At 56.1% G+C, this 18,615-nt stretch overlaps 2 protein-coding genes across 6 annotated transcripts in view; one reads left to right on the top strand and one right to left on the bottom strand.

The window, feature by feature from the left end:
• The first annotated feature begins 254 nt into the window (after positions 1-254).
• Positions 255-12,880, top strand: GUSB (glucuronidase beta). Of its 3 annotated transcripts, XM_047712616.1 has the most exons (13): positions 255-505; positions 1,897-2,082; positions 2,401-2,582; positions 2,768-2,910; positions 3,319-3,506; positions 3,897-4,049; positions 4,284-4,462; positions 4,547-4,693; positions 6,762-6,846; positions 8,477-8,653; positions 11,123-11,258; positions 12,576-12,752; positions 12,787-12,880. In XM_047712616.1, exons 1-12 carry the CDS (start codon positions 305-307, stop codon positions 12,743-12,745), a joined length of 1,947 nt encoding a protein of 648 aa, XP_047568572.1. In that variant the 5' UTR covers positions 255-304; the 3' UTR covers positions 12,746-12,752; positions 12,787-12,880. The 3 variants fall into 3 exon arrangements, with proteins under 3 accessions (XP_047568572.1, XP_047568571.1, XP_047568573.1); XM_047712615.1 differs by having other exon boundaries at positions 12,576-12,880; XM_047712617.1 differs by lacking the exons at positions 255-505; positions 2,401-2,582; positions 2,768-2,910 and having other exon boundaries at positions 2,016-2,082; positions 12,576-12,880.
• A 1,791-nt stretch (positions 12,881-14,671) lies between these two features.
• Positions 14,672-18,615, bottom strand: part of VKORC1L1 (vitamin K epoxide reductase complex subunit 1 like 1) — a 70,332-nt gene continuing 66,388 nt past the window's right edge. For all 3 annotated transcript variants that reach the window (XM_047712618.1, XM_047712619.1, XM_047712620.1), the window contains one exon: positions 14,672-18,532. In XM_047712618.1, coding sequence (XP_047568574.1) covers positions 18,306-18,532 — 227 coding nt within the window. In that variant the 3' untranslated portion in view covers positions 14,672-18,305. The remainder of the gene's footprint in view (positions 18,533-18,615) is intronic.

Genomic DNA, 18,615 nt, shown 5'->3' with positions numbered 1-18,615 from the left:
ACCTCGCTGCCTTCCGGAGCTGGGACGGGACGCGGGCGTCCCTCGCCTAAAGGCTCAGGTTCGGGCTCCGCGCTGGCCCTCCCCGCCGTCGCCACGGGGCAGCGGGGAGCAGGTCCTCCCGGGCGACCTTCCGGCCTCGAGCTCCTCGGCCCCCAGCACCCGCCTTCCACCAAGATGGCGCGGGCGGCGGCGGCGACGGCGGGTCACGTGACCGCGCGCCGCCCCGCCCCCTCCCGCGCCCTCCCGCGCGGCTCCGAGCGGGGCGCGGCCGCAGTCGCCTGCGAGCGAGCGGCCGGAGGCAGGCATGCACCCGGCGGCCTGGGCGGCGCTCGGCCCGCTGCTCTGGGCCTGCGGGCTGGCGCTGCGGGGCGGGATGCTGTACCCGCGGGAGAGCCCGTCTCGGGAGCGCAAGGAGCTGCACGGCCTCTGGAGCTTCCGCGCCGACTTCTCCGAGAACCGGCAGCGCGGCTTCGAGCAGCGGTGGTACCGGTCGCCGCTGCGCGAGGTGCGGGCCCGTGGGCGGGGGCGGCGGGAGGAGCTGCGGGAAGGGCGGACTGGGGGCCGGGGGCGGGCGGCCGTCTGCCGGGCGGGGGCGGCCCCTGCTCGACCCGGCCCGCTGGGACAAGCTCCACGGCCGGGTCCCGAGCTGGAGCGCGGGAGCGGGGAGCCCTCGGCGCCGGGTCCCCAGCTCTGCCGCGGCACGGAGGAGCCATCGCAGGGTTCGGAGAGAGGACCGGGCTCAACCCCCGCCCAGCCGGGGACCCCCCCCCCGGCCTCCCGTCCGACTTTGGGGGCGCAGTCGGCCTTCGCGCTCACGGGCGCGCCTCTCTCCTAGACCCCGTTTTGCCCTCGGCTCGGCGTTCACGGGGAGGAGGACCGGGGGCCGGGACCGGCGCGTGCACTCCGAGCTTCCCCTGCAGAGCGGTCCCTGCCCCCCCGCCTTCCTCCCGCGGGCGGTCAGTTGACCGTCTTCCTCTTAGGGTCCGCTCACGGATCCGCTTGTCCCCGAGGGTTGCGCCCGGGCTCACCCGGTGCACAGCCTGCCCCTCCCCCAGCCTGGCCCACCAGCCCCGCAGACTTTTCTCCCCAGTTCACACACCCGTTCAGCCAGTGTTTATTGAGTCTCTGGAAATCGCGGACGCTCTTCCCCAGGCTGCTTCCAGGCCCACTGAGCTGTCTGTCCCCTTCGTGCCTGGCCTTGTACCCGAGGGGATCAGGGGGTTCCTTGTCAGGTTCAGGTTCACCCAGTTGGGCCAACTTGCCCTCAGGCAGTATCCTGTGGGCCCCAGAAGGCCTTCCCTGACCCCTACAATAGTTCCCGCCACCCTCCAGACTTTTCATAGAGCTGACCACCTGCCGGCGGAGGCCTCGTTTTATTCCTGGCACCTAGAGCGGCCTTGTAGGTTCGCTGCACACTGTCCATTATGCGTCTGAGCGACCAGCATCCGCTTCCTGGAGTTGTGAGAATTAAATGAACTCCATGAAAGGCATCAGTCAGGTGCTGGCAGAGAAGGACAGTGGTGGGGCGCCTGGGTGGCTCGGTCGGTTAAGCGCCTGCCTTTGGCTCAGGTCATGATCCCAGCGTCCTGGGATGGAGCCCCGCATCAGGCTCCCTGCTCAGCCGGGAGTCTGCTTCTCCCTCTAGCCCTACCCCCTGCTCATGATCTCTCTCACTCTTTCTTTCAAATAAATAAAATCTTTAAAAAAAAAAAAAAAGGAAGAATGACAGTGATGGGACGGCCTGGAATCCCAGGGCCTGGGAGAAGTCATCTTGTCCAGCTTTCTTCCTGCAGGCAGGGTTGTGGGAGGACCTGGTCTCTAGGGAAGGGGGCTGCCTGGGTCCTGGTCTTAGAATCCAAGGTGCTCTGGACCTTATCCCAGCCCTTCTCTCCTCAGTCGGGCCCCACACTGGACATGCCGGTTCCCTCCAGCTTCAACGATGTGGGCCAGGATAGGCAGCTGCGCAGCTTTGTCGGCTGGGTGTGGTATGAGCGGGAGGTGACCCTGCCCCAGCGATGGACCCAGGACCTGGGCACGAGGGTGGTGCTGAGGATTGGCAGTGCACACTACTATGCCATTGTGGTCAGTACAACAAGCATCAGGCAGGGTTAGAGTTCAGGTGCAGTTGCTGAGCAGCTTGGGGCTGCCTGATTCGCAGGGGTCACCTGACAGCCTGCCCCCTGGGGTGGATGGGGGGCACGCTCAGGCCCTACTCTGGGGTTAGTGCCCGGGGTCAGGGGAGGGTTGCCTGATCTGTTCTGGAGCTTGGTTCCTCCATCTGTGAGACAGGCGGCAGTCGGCAGGGCCCTCAGGCTCCACATACTGCCCTTCGTGTGAGGGGGTGCCGGAGATGGCAGGCACCAACTTGTTCCTCCCTCCCATATCTCCCTGTGTCTGCAGTGGGTGAATGGGGTGCATGTGGTGGAGCATGAGGGGGGGCATCTCCCCTTCGAAGCCGACATCAGCAAGCTGGTGCAGAGTGGGCCCCTGTCCTCCTGCCGCATTACCATTGCCATCAACAACACACTCACCCCCCACACGCTGCCGCCAGGGACCATCCTCCACAAGACGGATACCTCCAAGTGAGCAGCACCCTGCTCCCTGCTCCACTCCACCCCACTCCCCACCCCGCCCATTGGTCTTCCCACTAGGGGCTGGGTGGCCTTAGCAGAGGTGAGGCCCTGGCTCTGGGAGGCCAGGCAGATGTTCGAGCTGAGGTCGAAGGACCAGAGCAAGTCTGCAGTTGGGCATTTTTTTCCCATCCTAGGTACCCTAAGGGTTACTTTGTCCAGAACACAAACTTTGACTTCTTCAACTATGCGGGACTGCATCGGCCCGTGCTTCTCTACACTACACCTACCACCTACATCGACGACATCACTGTCACCACCGGCGTGGACCAGGGCACCGGTGAGGGCTCCTGGCAGGAACCTCCCTCAGCCAGGCCCCAAGTGGCTCTGCTCCCTGTTTAGAAAGATCCTCTAGGGGAGACGCTCTCCCAGCATCTCTTCACCCGCAGGCTTCCCATCCACCTAAGAGGAGCTGCGGCCCAGCCTGTCGGAATAGGCACAGGCAGCAGAAATCACCCGTCTGGCCTGACCTCATTTTGTGAGGAAAGGAAGCGCAAAGAGATGCGGGGCTTGCCTAAAACCATAGCTCCGGGGGCATAGCTCAGGGTTCATGAGAATCATGTCTCTTCCCCCGGTGCTGCCCTCCCTGCAGACTGAGACTCAGGGTGGTGGCCCCAGGGAACTGTCCTCTGTATGACCCAGGCTGTTTCCTTCCCTTCTTTTGTCTGATCTGTCTTGTCCCTTGCAGGGCTGGTGGACTACCAGATTTTTGTCCAGGGCAGTGAACACTTCCAGTTGGAAGTGCGTCTTCTGGACCAGGAAGGCAAAGTTGTGGCCCAGGGGACAGGGTGCCGCGGCCAGCTGCAGGTTCCCAACGCCCACCTCTGGTGGCCCTACCTGATGCATGAGCACCCCGCCTACCTGTACTCTTTGGAGGTAATGGTGGTTAGGCCTGGGGCTGCAGACGGCCTTTTGCCCCCACCCAGCAGCTGTGGCTCCAGGTGGTGGGGCGGTGGGTACAGGACAGGTAGTCTAGTCAGTCCGGCACACCAGGTCTCCTGAGCTTCCCAGTCAGTTGGATCGCAGTGTTCCCTGCCTGGCCGTCTCGGTGCTTGGTGAGGAGCCCGGCTTTGAAGAGCAGGCATGGGGCGGGGTGGGGAAAGTTTCCTCCTTGTTGGTGGCAGAAGTCGGGAATTTCCGCATCTCTCAGCTGTGGGCCCAGGCGAGGGCCCCGCGGTGCATGCGCAGGGCCTTCCTGCTGAAGGGAGGGCTGTGTGGGGCTCAGGCCTGCAACGAAGCCCCACACCTGGTTCTCTGCGTTCGCAGGTGAGGCTGACCACGCAGACAGCAGCTGGGCCTGTGTCTGACTTCTACACTCTCCCCGTGGGGATTCGCACTGTCAAGGTCACAGAGCACCAGTTCCTCATCAACGGGAAACCTTTCTATTTCCATGGCGTCAACAAACACGAGGATGCAGATGTGAGTTGTGGCCTCTGGGCCCCTTGGAGGGCCATTCCCTGTCCTCACCGTCCCCACGGCCCCTGAAGCGATCGAGGTGACTCGGAGCAGTTGAGCATAGTGCTGGAAACCGCTGCCCTACGGGCTGTGCTGGGGCCACACAGAGGGCTAAGGCGGTGACCCCTGGGCGGCCTGGCTTCAGAAAGCAGTGCGTGGGGCCGGGGTTCGGGCTCACCCCACCGTGCTCTGCCCCAGATCCGGGGAAGGGGCTTTGACTGGGCCCTGCTGGTGAAGGACTTCAACCTGCTGCGCTGGCTCGGGGCCAACGCCTTCCGCACCAGCCACTACCCCTACGCGGAGGAGGTGCTGCAGCTCTGCGACCGCTATGGGATCGTGGTCATCGATGAGAGTCCGGGCGTGGGCATCGTGCTGGTGTGAGTGCCCGCCCCGGCCCCGCCCCACCCCGCCCCGCCTCCGCCCTGCCCCCCCCCCCACCGCGCCCACTCCTTGTGCCGCAGCCAGAGCTACGGGAACCAGTCTCTGCAGCACCACCTGGAGGTGATGGGGGAGCTGGTGCGCAGGGACAAGAACCACCCCGCGGTGGTCATGTGGTCCGTGGCCAACGAGCCCGCCTCCTTCCTGCCGCCCGCCGGTTACTACTTCAAGTGAGTGCTGCAGCCCTGGGCCGGGTTGTGGCTGAGAGCGCGGATGGGGAGGGTGGGAGGGGCGCGAGTGCGGTGGGGGGTGGGGGGTGGGAGTGCGGTGGGGGGATGCGGGCAGCGGGATGGGGGGATGGGGAATGGGGATGGGGGGAGGGGCGCCGGGCAGGTGCCAGGACAGCCGTCAGCGCTGCCCTCGCTTCTGAAGCGTGAGCCGCTGGAGGCCAAGTTCCAAGCCACACCCGTTTCCACCGTCTCTCAGTCTTTCCGTTGTCCCCATTCCTGGGAAGGTTCGTGTATTTTAAAGGTGCAGAAAACCAGTGGGTGTTGCTTTGGGTTCACTTGTCAAGTGCAGTTCGGCGCCGTAAGACCGCGTTTTCCCGGCAGATAACCCTGCGCAGGCCTGTCCGTGACGTATGCTCTCCGACTGCTCTCAAGTGACACCGTTGCCCTAAGTGCCAGTAGCTCCTCCGTCCCCCACCAGGCATGGCTGGGACAGAGCCCCCCTTAGGGCAGTGCTGGCAACAACCGCGTGGTTTGCTGCCCTGCGGGGAGGGTTCCTTGTCTTTCTTAGGGTCACGGTCACGCAGCTGTAACTAAGCTTGCAGAGGGGGTCACTTGCTCTGGGGCAGCAAAGACCGTCCCAGTGTCACGGAGCGCTGTGACTGAGCTGTGGGTAGAAGATGCGCGGCTCTGAGCCGCAGGCCCACCTGGGCAAAGGACTGTCCGGCACACACAGCCCGGAGCCTTGGGGCCCCGGGCCGTGCTGAGCCAGGGTTGGGGGACAGACGTTTGTTGTGGAGCGGGAAGGAGTGCAGGCACCCGGGAACAGGTGCCTGAGGTTCCTACCAGCTGTTCGCGGAGGTGCGTGACAGCCAGGGCAGTGGGGAGGCAGCCAGGCTGTGGCTAAAGCTGCCTGGGCCTGAGGAGCTCAGTGAGGCTTCGAGGCTTCCCAGTGACACACAGGCTGTTTCAGAGTGTGGCTTTGGGACTCGAGGTGAGGGATAGTGTTCTGGCTTGGGGAAACCACAGCCCTTGAAAAGAAGGGCAGTGTGGGGAGGGCTTCAAGGAGAAGGACGCTAGCCATGGGAAGAGAGAAGCAGGCTTAAGCTGTGAATGGGGTGACCTGCACTGGGGTGGCCTCTGACAGGTCCCCAGGCTGAGCCCCAACCACAGGCTGGGTCCTCTGTTGGGAAGCCTTTTCTCAGGGTCCCTCCCTGATGAACGCGTCTCAGCATCAATGCTGTTTCTTCTGATTCTGTTCTGACTCACCCGTGCCCGTTAAGTGCCCTGTCACTGCCTCCAGAGCTCTGCACCTCCCCGCCGTGGTCCTCCCGCCCCTTGTCATCATTTATAGCGTCTCCTTGTGCAAGCGTCGGCTCCCACTGCTCCACCAAGCTGCGGATGGCCAGGGCTGTTCTCCAGCCAGTGCCCTGGGCACAGCCTGCCTCCTCGCACACACCCCCGCCTTTTGAAGTTTGTATCCATTCTGGTCTACACCCACACATTCTTTCTTTTCTTTTTCTTCTTCCTTTTTTTTTTTTTTTTAATATTTTATTTATTTATTTGTCAGAGAGAGCTCGAGCTCAAGCAGGGGGAGCAGCAGGTGGAGCAGGCAGAGCAGGCAGAGGGAGAAGCAGGTTCCCCGCTGGGCAAGGAGGCTGATGTGGGACTCGATTCCAGGACCCTGGGATCATGACCTGAGCCGAAGGCAGACGTTTAACTGACTGAACCCCCCAGGCGCCCCTCACCCCACACATTCTTGTTTTCAAGAGCTTTTCCAGAGATTGGGAATGCAGCTTGGACACCAAGTCCAAGGACCCCAGCTTCGGGTGCCTGCACACCCCCGCGACGGCGGCTCTCTCTCTGGGGAGGGGGACTTGGGGACTGAGAAAGATGCTGGGGAACGTGATCTAAGGCTAGAAGGACGTGTTTGCTCCCCTCAGGTCCTCTTCAGGGTTGGGAAGACAGCAGGGTTTTGGCTGGGAGATGGGATGGAGAGAGAGAGAGAAAGATGGCTGTCCAGTGTCCTTCCCGGACTGATGAGCCTGTGTCTTCTGCCCTCCGTGGACAGGACGCTGATTGCTCACACCAAAGCCTTGGACCCCTCCCGGCCCGTGACCTTTGTGACCAACTCCAACTATGAAGCAGACCTGGGGGTGAGCCTGGGGGTCCCCCCTGCCTGTCCTCTCACCATCTCTGGTGCTTGCTAACATGGGCTGCTGGGAAGAGCCCTGAGCACCAGGTCCACGCGCTTTCCTAGACGGTCTCTGGGTGAGGGAGAGCCAGCTGCTGACCTGCGGGGCGGTGACTTCCGAATCCAGGCAGGCTGGGCACAGGTAGCTTTCGGTCGTTCTGAGTGCAGACTCCGCGCCTGATGCTTCTCAGTTGGAGGGGACTACAGTTGTCACCATCCAGGGTTTCTCAAACCTGGCCGATTGTCAGAACTCCCAGGGGTGGATGCCTGGATTCTGAGATTCCGGGTTGTTGCGTCTGGGGCGGCTCTGAGTTTTTAGAAAGTTCCTCAGCGATTGCAGTCGTCACCTCGCTCTGGGAACCACAGGCTGGGATGGAAGGGACGGCCTGGCTCCCACATGACTGGCAAGCAGCAGCCCCTTGGAAATGATGTGCGCCATTGCATGAGGCTGGAAGACGTGGGAGCAAGAAAATGCTTCTTCATGAGAGAACTCAAGGCCAGTACTTAGGAGGGAAGTGCGGAGGGAGCAAACATCTCATGGAAAGAACGGAGGAGAAAATGCAACATACGAATATAAATTGGGAACTCTCATTTTAACGCGGATGGGAGAGGTTTGTATCCCTGGTGCTTCCCTCGCCATCTGAGAACACCCCTTCAAGAGACTGGCAGACCCCAGCGTGGCACAGGCAGGTGTGGACGTTCTCAGAGCCCAAGTGGCATCTCTTCTTGTTCTGGTCTCCCGCGCGGACAGGGCAGCCAGTGCCCGAGCCTCCGAGGGTTGCCAGACTCCTGGCGGGATATGCCATCTGGGCGCATGTGTCCCCCACAGGCTTCCTCGTCCCGTCTGCTGCTTTCAGTGACATACATATTCTAACTGCTCTCAAGTGACACTGTTGGGCAGGACCCATCCCGTTCCCTAAATGCCAGTAGCTCCTCCCTCCCCCACCAGGCACTGTCTGCCACCGCTCTTGGGAAGGGGCTCCGTCACCTGGGAAAGTCAGACTGCATCAGTCCCAGGGCAGGCTCTGGAGATTGGCGTTGGTTCAAGTGACGGGAGGGACTGGACACTGGCTGCCTAGTGTTCGCCGCTCCATCCTGGACACTGCACCGTGTAGACGCGAGACGGTACTGCCCGTCCTCTCTGTTCCCCGCCAGGAGGGAGTTTTCCGGCCGCCCCACGGCCCATACCGCCGTCTCATGAACAGCAGTTAACCAAGGTCTTTGCGAGGGGAAAAAGCGCATCTGTCCTTTGGTTGGGAACTTTTCTCTAGGGCCAGGTAAGGGAAGGCCAGTGGGACAGGAGTGCTGCGGAGAGAGGAACAAAATCCGATGCCACGGGCCCTGGGCTGCAGCGGGGCCGGCTCGCGGGGCGCCTCTGTGCCTCCAGAGTCCAGCTGTGGGGCTCAGGAGCGCCCGTCCAGAATCAGCGCCTTGCCTGATTGTCACTCCCGCCTACATTTGCCACACACAGGAGCCCCTCCATTGCTTTGTGCTCCCCTCACACCTCCCTGCCGGAAGCGCCCCCCAGTCTGTGAGCCTAGAACTCTTTACGGCCTTCTGGTCCATGAGCAGGTTTCGTGCTCTCATCCTAGGCGCCGTATGTGGACGTCATCTGCGTGAATAGCTACTACTCTTGGTATCATGACTACGGGCACTTGGAGGTGATTCCGCTGCAGCTGGCCACCCAGTTTGAGAACTGGTACAGGACTTACCAGAAACCCATAATCCAGAGCGAGTACGGAGCCGGGGCCATCCCAGGGTTTCACCAGGTAAGCAGTGAGGGGCGTTCTGTTATTTCTTCACTCTCCAGGACAGTGGTGTCCGTCATTTCCCCAGGCCAGAAAGCTGCTCCTCTCCCAGCCCTCACTTGTGCTGACGATCTCCCTGAGGTTCTTCAGGCTCATGCTGTCTTCTAGGGCTCAGGCCTCTGCCTCCCTCGCCTGGTCCTTCTGGCCTGGTTTCCAGAGAGCTTCCCAGTGACTGCCCAAGTCATCTCCTGAGCAAATCCAAACCTTGGGGGTCCCGTCATTGGCATCCCGTGGCCCCCACATTAAAGTCCCAGTCCGGGGCAGTCGCGCCCTTCGCTCTCTGCCCTCCCCCAGGTCGTCGTCTTCCTCTGCCTTCGCTTCTGGCCACTGGACTGTTCTCACTATGCTCGTCGGCTCCTGCTCTGGTGTGGGCTGTCCCTTCTCCCGGGACGCCCGTGTTAGCACCACATTCGCTGACTCCTGGGTTCCCACTCTGTGTTCAGGTCTCAGGTCCGATGTTCCCTCTTTGGTGAGATGTCAAAGGAAGGAAGCTGTCCCCTCTGCTGGGGCTGTCTCAGCCTTTCTCACTGCGCACCGTCATTATTGCTTTGACTCTCTCCTTGGCCAGAGTGCAGGCTCCAAGAGAGCAGCGGATTCCTAGTTACCGTCGCTTCCCAAGCCCTTGGCAGCCTCCAGCGCTCGGAGGACGCTAAATAATAGTAGGGAAATGAATGCAATCTCGGAGCAAGGTTTAATCACTAGCATTTTCCCTCCCTCTCTCTCTGCTTTTTTATTAAATTTCCTCACCAAAGATGAGATGCTCCTGCGGGGATTTTCTCCTGTGATTTCTGGAGCCACAGCCAGGCCCCAGCCCCCTCAGCCCCCTCACACTCACCTGTCACAGATGTCAGATTCCGTGTTGACACACAATATGCTTATCCTTGCTGGGTCGGGCAGCCCCCCCCCCCCCCGACTGTATTTCTCCGCTCAGACCCTTAAATTCATCTTGCTTACACGGGAGGCCGTTGTGAAGACGGGTGGGTGAGGGGACAATGTATATTCGTACAATGTATATTCGTACAGTGTATAGTGTACGACAGTGTATATTCGTACCAGCCCTTCGTCCTGAAAAGGTCTTGAACTCGGAATGTTTAAGCAGCTCAGTCTGCATCTAGCGCTGATGGGACCGTTTTTGGGATGGAATTTCTTTGCAGTGTGACCGGTATGGCCGAGTCGATTTAGTTTAATTCAGTCTTAGGTTTAAATAGCCACGTGTGGCGAGCGTTAGGCCAGGCAGGGTTGGTCAGAAAACCTGCGTGTGGCCCTGCCCTCAGATTTGCTCGAACCAGAACAAAACATGGTTCTGTGGTAACGTGACATCATCAGCGTGTCCTATGTAGCATTTTAATCCTTCTCATTGGAACAGAAAGCCAAAGCCTGCGGTGTTTTGTTCTCTTGCGAAAGGAGGGAGACACTGCCTCCTTGGACCTTGAGCTCACAGTGCCCCCAGATTCCCATGGGAGGAAGGCGTCTGAACGATTGTTGTCTCAGTCCACCACACCGAGGCGCTCTCCACTGAACACTGAATGAGCCCCCACCGCCTCTGCCTTGGTTGGATCCTTGTCACCCGTGTGGTGGGAGCTCCAGTGTCTCCTGGGGAGCGTTGTGGGGCGCCGTGCAGCCCCCCTGCTAACTGTGCCCCTGGCCCCAGCCCCGGCTCCGCCCTCTCCTGTTAACCCTTAGAGCCGGAGGGCCGAGCTGCAGGGGCAGGGATGCTCCTACCTTTCCTGCCTCGAGGCCAAAGCTGCCAAGGAAGCAGACACTAAGTGGTGACTTGTGGAATGGGTGGGTGCTGAGGAGCAGCCGCTCCCAAGGACCAGACCAGCTGAATGTGATGTGAGGGCAGTGAGTCACCCTGGTTCTCCAGTTACACACTGGCAGCTACTTAAAACTTGAGGCTTAAATTTATTGTTTGGGGGCGTCAGTCATTAAGCTTCTGCCTTTGGCTCAGGTCATGGTCCCAGGGTCCTGGGATCGAATCCCACATCGAGCTCCTTGGTCAGCAGGGAGCCTGCTTCTCCCTCTGCCTGTCCCTCCCCCTACTTGTGCTCGCCCTCTGGCAAATAAAATCTTTAATAATAATAATAATAATATAAATAAATTTATTACATGAAGACTTATTTCTTACTTTCCGTGTAGCTCAGCTTTAAGACTACACTGGTGAATAGAGATGGAAGAGTAAGAGCAAGAAAATACCAAATTCTGTTGATACGTAAAGCAGTTACTGACTCAGGTTCTTTTCCAAAAATCCCTGGTCTTTACTCCGGGCTACCTCCGCCCTGGCTGTGTCTGCACCAGCATGTCTTGCAGTCACCACAGCCGCTGGGAAGTTGGGTGTTTTAGTTACCATCACGTGGGTCTTCATTTTTTCTAACGTTTACAGTCACGTCAGTTCCACCTCTTCCGTTCTCCCTGTGCCTTGAATTCCAGGATCCACCTGTGATGTTCAGTGAGGAGTACCAGAAGGCTCTGCTACAGCAGTACCACATGGTTCTGGATGAGAAACGCAAAAACTACGTGGTTGGAGAGCTCGTCTGGAATTTTGCCGACTTTATGACTGACCAGGGTGAGTGGGTTACGGAATGGACCGTTTCTCATTCGTTAAAGTTGGCCTGTTAGTTCGGGGCAGTTGGTTCTAAGGACAGCGGAAACGCGGGGGGAAGCTCTCAGCGCTGGCGACAGGAGAATTTCCTGGGAGAAGCAAGTTGTGTTTAGCAAGCAGCAGTCACTTGCCTACTTCCCAGATCATTTTATGGTAAGAAAAAAAAGAAGCCAACAGAAGAGCCTATTTTCTTGAGGGAAAAATGACCAGCTGAACCTTAGTCTGTTTCACAACAGGGTGAGGAAAAATCGGACCTTGTATTGGATTTCCCTGTGGGACATGCCCGTTATTCCAGGGTCGCGTACAGAGCCTGGGAAACAGGGTATTTCATGTGTTTTACGTCGTTGCCCCGGAAGAGGCAGCTTTACGGAGCACAAGCAGGCGTCGCGGGGTTGTGCACGTGGGAGGCTCTAAGTCCGCATGCTCCGAGGTGGGGCGACAGGAGGGCCACTTCAGCCAAGTCCCAAACGAAGGGACTCCGTTTCCTCCTGTGCCTCCAGGTGTTAGAGCCCGTAGCCCAGCCATCTGGGGAGGTGAGGAAGGATTCGGCACTGGTGGGAATTAGAACGTGTCACGCACCAGGGAAAGACAGGTCTGCGGAAGGGGACAGTTGCATTAAAAACCGGAATGGAGAAGGGCGTAAAGAGGAAAAGGAAGGAGAACGTGAGCCTCTCCGTGTTCGGCAGAGGAGATCAGTGGCTTCCGCAGCCTCCCGTCTGGCGAGTGGGCGCGTCGCTCGGTGGCCTGGGACAGAGCCGCGTGACCGGACGGGTCGCCTGGCTGTGGGAGGCCGGCAAGTGCGCACGCCGGCGCGGGCGACCCAGGAATCCATGGGAGACAAGGCTTGTCACGGGCGGACCTTCCGTTCGGCAGAGGCTGCGCGCCGCGGGGCCGAAGGAGACGTGCCGGGAGCCCGTTGCCGCTCGGCTCCTCCCCGGCTGAGCCCGGCCGCCGCCGCGTGGCCCGAGCAGCGGGAGCCCCGGCCCGCCTGGTCCCGACGCCGCCGCTGCGGACACGCCCGTCTGTCCGGGGGAGCCGCCCAGCCCCCCGCCGGTGAGCAGGCAGCGGGCGACGCGTTTCCCAGAGGAGACGTCATTCGGGCTGTTGGTCCCCCACACGCGGCAGACAGCGCCGCGGGGAGTCGAGGGGCTCTCCCGAGGCAGCCTCCGGCCGAGCGGCCTGAACCGCGACAGGGCGCCTCTGCTCGCGCGCCGCGTGGCTCCGGGCGGGCTCCCGCGTGGCCCCGCACGAGCGCCTGAGACGCCTTTGCCTTGTTTTCAGCCCCGCAGCGAGTGATGGGGAACAAAAAGGGGATCTTCACCCGCCAGAGACAGCCCAAGGCGGCGGCGTTCCTGCTGCGGGAGCGGTACTGGACACTCGCCAACGACACGTGGCGCCCGCCGGCCGCCGGCGGCTCGCAGGGCCCGGAGAGCGGCCCGTTCCACGTCTGAAGCTCCGGCCTCCGCTGCCGCCCCGCGAGGGACAGGCCGAGCGCCTCCCGGGCCGTGCGCGGCCGACCGCGGAGCCTGTGGCCCGACCCTCCACGGCCCGCCAGCGGCGAAAATAAAGGCTTTTGTTGTACGTGAGTCCGGAGTTGTCTGTGGGAGCGGCCGTCAAGCCCTGAGCGGAGTAACCGAGTTGGCGCCCCGAGCGCTCGCTCGCGCCGGAAGCCGCGGGCGACTCTGTTCCGGGTCGGGCTTGCTCCGTCCCAGGCCGGGCGGCGGCGCCGCCACACACCTGCAGCCCCGTCGGAGGAGCCGCTTCCGTAGGACCAGGCCCGCCGCCCTCGGGCCGCCCGCGCTTGGGGAGCGGGCCGGGAGCCTGCGGGAGAGACGGCGGCGCCTGAGTTCGCAGCCCGGCTCCGTCCGTGGAGTCTGCGGCGGGGAGACTCCTCCCCGCGGGGCGAGCAGGTCCGCGCCCCGCTTCGCCCAGTGAAGCTGACAGACAAGCGGAAGGAAGGCCGGGTCCGGAGGGAGCTCAGAGGTTCCCCGTTCCTCAGGACAGGACTCCGGCCTCCGCCACAGTCTGGTCTGGACGGAAGAGGACAGACGGGATCAAAGGCCCACGGGTCCCGTCACCTCGCTCCAGCGAACGCGAAGGGACCTTTTCCAACCGGCTGGGCCGGCAGACAAGCCCTCCAGGCCTCTGGGCCTCAGCGTGAGGCCACCTACCCTGCGCCTGTGGGATGGTCTTTGGTCTTTCCTTCTGGAATCACGCCTCCTCCTCCTCCTCCTCCACAGGCTCCATCAAGCCGAGTCAGGCACAGCTCCCAAGGTTTCAGATCAATCCTGGCCTAAAGCTCCGCGCTCCGGGAGAGGATTCCTGTGGGTGTCCCGTCAAATGGGGGACAGTGACCCAATGTGGTTCTTAATATGGAACTTGTCTCACTCACTCGTGGGTGATACTTCACTTCTCGACACGTCCCTGTTTTTATCCTCCCTTTCCAAGCTCCACGAGAGGAACAGTAATGTAATCTCCTAGTGGTCCTCTCTAGACCGCTTTTAAGGAACGTGAGCATGGTTGGTTCAGATAGGAAGTTAGGGATTCTCAGGGTCCCGCGATTCCTGGGACCACTGAACTTCATTCAGTTCCTCGAAGGTCGCAAGTTCCATGTTACATTTAACGTCTGGGAATGATATATAATTCTCTACTTGAAACATTAAAAAAATTAAACATAACAGACACACTTAAATGTTTTCCAGGTTAGGGGTAAGTTCCACATCCTAAGTCCTCAGGTCCTTGCACAGAATGCCTTTGTCGTACTCGGTAAAATCCAGCCGAATAGTATTTTAAACAGATTCATTCTTGCAGATGTTGCCTTTGGAGGAGACTGAATGGCGCCTTCAGGGGGAGCCAATGTATAGCCGTGAGCCAGAGCTCATCCGCGCGGTCTGTGTGCTTACACGCCTCTGGGCAGTACCTCCTTTTTCTTCTCTTTTCTTTTTTTTAAGATTTTATTATTTATTTGACGGACAGAGATCACAAGTAGGCAGAGAGACAGAGGGAAGCAGGCTCCCCGCTAGGCAGAGAGCCTGATGTGGAGCTCCATCCCAGGACCCTGGGATCACGACCTGAGCCGAAGGCAGAGGCTTTAACTCACTGAGCCACCCAGGTGCCCCAGTACCTCCTTTTTCATTCATTCCTGACAGCCACATACATCACAAGCCCACGCAGATTCCAGGAAGCAGTATCTCTTAAGAATTCTGCCTGTGTCTTCCATAAATAACAAATAATTTAAGGGAAAAAGAGGTCAGTACACCTGTGGAAAGGAAGTTAGAGCATCAGCCTCAGGAGCTGTTGATGGGAAGAGAAGCTGGGCTCCAGCGCCTTGTTTGGACCATAACACTAGTATAAGAAGGACGGCAGCACAGCTAACATGGGTAACGGCTACATTTATTTTATACCAAAAAAGTTATGTGCAACAAATAAACATTCTTACATATTTACATTTGTTGTTTTTTTTTTACCAGTTAGCAAAACTGTCCTATATCTCTGATAAAGAATATCTCTATAGTAAAGGGGGAAGTCTGCCCAGTGAACTCCACTTAAAATGAGTGTTTGCTCTGGAGCTTAAAGCACGAGTAATAAATATTTTTGATGGAACGTACTATACAGATCATACACCTAATACTTAGGCCATGCTTAATACAGTTTTATTACAAAACATTTTACCTTTTCTGGGCTCATTTGTGGGGAAAAAAAATTAACCAAGTAGCCTGGATTCCCACCCCTGGCCCTCCTGTTTTATTGAAGGGGAGAGTTCTCACAGATTAGGAATCATAAGTGCTGCCTAAAATGTCTGAATAGAAATGTTCCACCAATGCTTGCATGTTGGGGGAAAATACAGGAGGACAAAGGTTGCATGTTAGGTATTCCTTCCCAAAGAGGTTACCAAAAATGATAGTGGATTTCTTGTTGGCGTTTGTCTAACACGAATTTTCAAGACAAGATTTGTCACCTTTCTCGCTCATGTCAAGTGTTGGTTCCAATCGCAGTTCAGAAGTAGTCACTGAAGATAATTGCACTTCTGATAATCTTATAAATGAAATACAAGCAAACTAAACCCAGGAAATGGTTTTAATTTCACTGCAATCTTGGTCCTATATCCTACTGAGTAGGGCCCAAAGATCTCTTGTACCAAACGACAGATCTTCGTCTCTGTATGAAAATAGTCAATGCTTTCAACATCTTTAAAAGTAACAGATTTAGAGTGAGGTGACGTACATCAAGTAGAAGTAATTCCTGGCACATAGCTGGTCAGACCTGAGTCATTTCACCAGTTTACCTTCGTGGAAAGCCCCTAGCTGCAGTGAAAGTCAATGAAATCCTCCAAACCACCTAGATTGCCTAGAATTTGTCATCTAACCCCAGTTTCTCTTATTTCTTCAAATGTTACGACTACCAAGTAAGGGGCTTCATTTGTTATGATAGATTCCCCAAATCAAGAAGCGTGGAGTTACTGCAAAGCCCAGAAATCCAATCCCACCCCCACCCGCCAAATTTGTTCTTCAGTGTTGGTGGCTAGTAATGTTGCAGTGTTTTAAATATTGAGTCTAAAATAGTCCTAGTAGTCCTCGTAGTTTATAGCATGGTGTTTTCTCCTTGGGGTGGAAGAGAGGATGGAGAAGGAAGCCTAAATGCTTCCACCGGGGTCCTGCTGCTTACAGAGACGCTGGCATTACGATGCTGTTATTTGAGGCAGCACACCATCATCGCTCAGTGAGAAAAAGGGTATGAATTCTACTGGGGTCACAGGAACGTTGCAGAAATTTTTGTACGACTAAAACAGTGGTGTTTTCCCCAAGGCTTATTAGGAAAGCAAAGGAAAACCTGGAGGGTCTGGCTGAACAGTTTTACGTTTTATCATATGAGAGTTGAAGACATTTGCCAAGAATGCAGCATCAAGACAAGCTTTAACTATACTCTGCTGATTGATACAAAATATGATGAAAAACCATTTTAAATTGGGACACGAGGAACTTATTTAGGACAACCAGTGTTATATATACCACAGAAGTCTTCACTGTTAACCATTTCCACTCTAGCTTAGAAGACAGAACCGTGAGCTGCGTGGCAGGACTGGAAGCACTCTACAAAGATGACCTCTGGACATCACGACTGGACAAGGTCTTCAGTGCTAGGACTTGTTTCTCCATAGACACCAGACATCCAATTCAATGCTTTCTGGAGTTCATTCACTACAGAAACAAGAACAATACATACATAATAAAACAGGCATTGGAATATTCACATTCATGGGAAAACACAAGCCTGGAAATCCGAGTTCGGCTTTTACAAAACTGGGTAAAACTGGTTGAAAGTTCATTACAGTTCAGATGTTACACCTGCCTTGGGCCAGAAAGATACACTGCATCAATTAGAACAGTTAGGCGGAAACTGCTGAACAGCTGCTGACTCCACACATTATGGGTTACAGAGCAGAACCTGTCCCCTCCCTTCAAAAAGAAGGCTCATTCGTGAAAGCACTCAAAAGTTACCGGTCTGTTTTTAACATAATGATGAGACTAACTGGAAGCAAAAACATTGCTACTACTTCTCCTCTAAGGAATAAAATGATCATACAGAACCTTTCTAGAGAATAATGCAGGTTTTCTACTTCATGGTAAGAGGAAGGAAGGACACTTCTGCCCAAGTTCAACACACAAAATATTTGGTTTGAGGTTTAAGACAGAAGGCACTTTTAACATTCTGATAGAAGGTGTTAACCATAGAAGCATACTGTCACAATTTCATTTGGGTTTATTCACATCACCTTTAAAACCTAGGCATTTGCGTAGTTTCTAGAAAGAGCAGTGACACTGTTAGTGTACTTCGCCTTCAGATGTTTCTACCTGCACTACTCCCGATGGAGCAAACTCAGAAGCGCGTCAGCCCTAAGATTTACCGATCTAATACTGACTCTAAAACAATTAAGTTAGACATCCAATTAGTGTAGGATGAAACGGGAAATACTACAGGGCGACCCAAGAGTGATCCTACTCTGGAGCAACGGGGCTTCTATTGGCTATTTCAAGGTCCTAATACTGTTTGGTTGGCTGGCACCAATGTGAAGGGAAACTTCTGCATGACAATTCAGCTACTGTAAGAGGCTTTACCTAGAAATGCCATATCAATGTTTCCAGCTTTTCTCCAAAGAATTCTACCCACTTCCCCATCTTTAGTGTCCTGAAGACCTTGGATGTGAAGGTCTGGTCACAGACTCATTTTGTAAGGTTAAAATTGATCCAGTTTTATGACCAGACACAAGCTTGACTTGAATGTCCAAATTTAGCTTCTTCCTTTCCAAGGAAGGAGAGGAAAGGGAACCAACTACCCTATGATTTTGCTGTCAGTACTCCTCACAAGATGCTCCGTTTGGACTTACTATTTTCACTATTTCTTCAGTCAACGTTGGGCTGACAATTCTTCATTGCTACACTTCAACTAAACTGTACAGTAAGTTCTGCAGGGATGGATCCAATATTTCTACCTTTATTTACAAATATCACATAAATGGATTCTAGTTGAATCTACATGTTTAAATCCATCGGCTAAAAACATATTACATATTGTAAACATGGCAATATTTAATACAGTATCTATTCTAAAATATTTTCATGTCATGATCACATTTGTTATACCTGAAATTGAATTTATACACGTTAGAGAATTACTAGCAATGGTCGCTCACTTTACAATCAAGGGCAGGGGGCTAGGGCTATATTTTATTATTTCGGAAACATCTTCAAAGTAAAGTTAAAGCTTGTCTTTGATTGGCTCGGCATATCCTTTTTTCTTTTCTTTTTTTGTATCCATATTCAAAATGAAGATTGACACAGAAAATAGCTAGGGCCCCTTCTAATTTACAGGATTTTTAAAAATCAGTTTGAGATTCTTAGGGAGAGTGTCTGTTGAAGAGATTTAAAAAAACAAAACAAAACAAAACTGCTGCAAAAGAACCCTAATGGGAAAGGGGGCTCAGCGGCCAGTTCGGAGTTTGTCCGTCCGCGGTCAGTCCTGCTTAGGCTGCAGCTGCCGCTTCCAGGCCTCGTTCAAGTAAACCAGTCGCTTGTAGTTGATGATGAGAAGAACGAAGTTCAGCACGTACGTGACGACGCAGATGAGGCAGAACTCCTTCAGCACAAAGTACAGGATGTAGGCCAGGTACAGGGAGCCCACCACGGACACGATGGAGGACGTCATGAGGACTAAAGCTGCCACTGCGCTTGCGGTCATGCCTGCAAGGGGAGAGACACGGCTCAGTCAGGCCTTGATGACGGAGAAAGTCTCGGAGTCAAAAGCAAGCATTCTGCGATCTGCT

Source organism: Lutra lutra, chromosome 18 (assembly GCF_902655055.1).
Source record: "Lutra lutra chromosome 18, mLutLut1.2, whole genome shotgun sequence".
Classification (NCBI taxonomy): Eukaryota; Metazoa; Chordata; class Mammalia; order Carnivora; family Mustelidae; genus Lutra; species Lutra lutra.
The sequence above is the reverse complement of the archived record's forward strand: the minus strand, read 5'-3'. Positions and strand labels throughout refer to the sequence as shown.

Excerpts from the sequence above, each read along its gene's own strand:
- GUSB (XM_047712616.1), top strand. The coding sequence starts at position 305 with ATGCACCCGGCGGCCTGGGCGGCGCTCGGCCCGCTGCTCTGGGCCTGC. Across the intron at positions 8,654-11,122 it reads CCATCCCAGGGTTTCACCAG|GATCCACCTGTGATGTTCAG; the intron begins GTAAGCAGTGAG and ends CTTGAATTCCAG. Across the intron at positions 11,259-12,575 it reads CGACTTTATGACTGACCAGG|CCCCGCAGCGAGTGATGGGG; the intron begins GTGAGTGGGTTA and ends CCTTGTTTTCAG.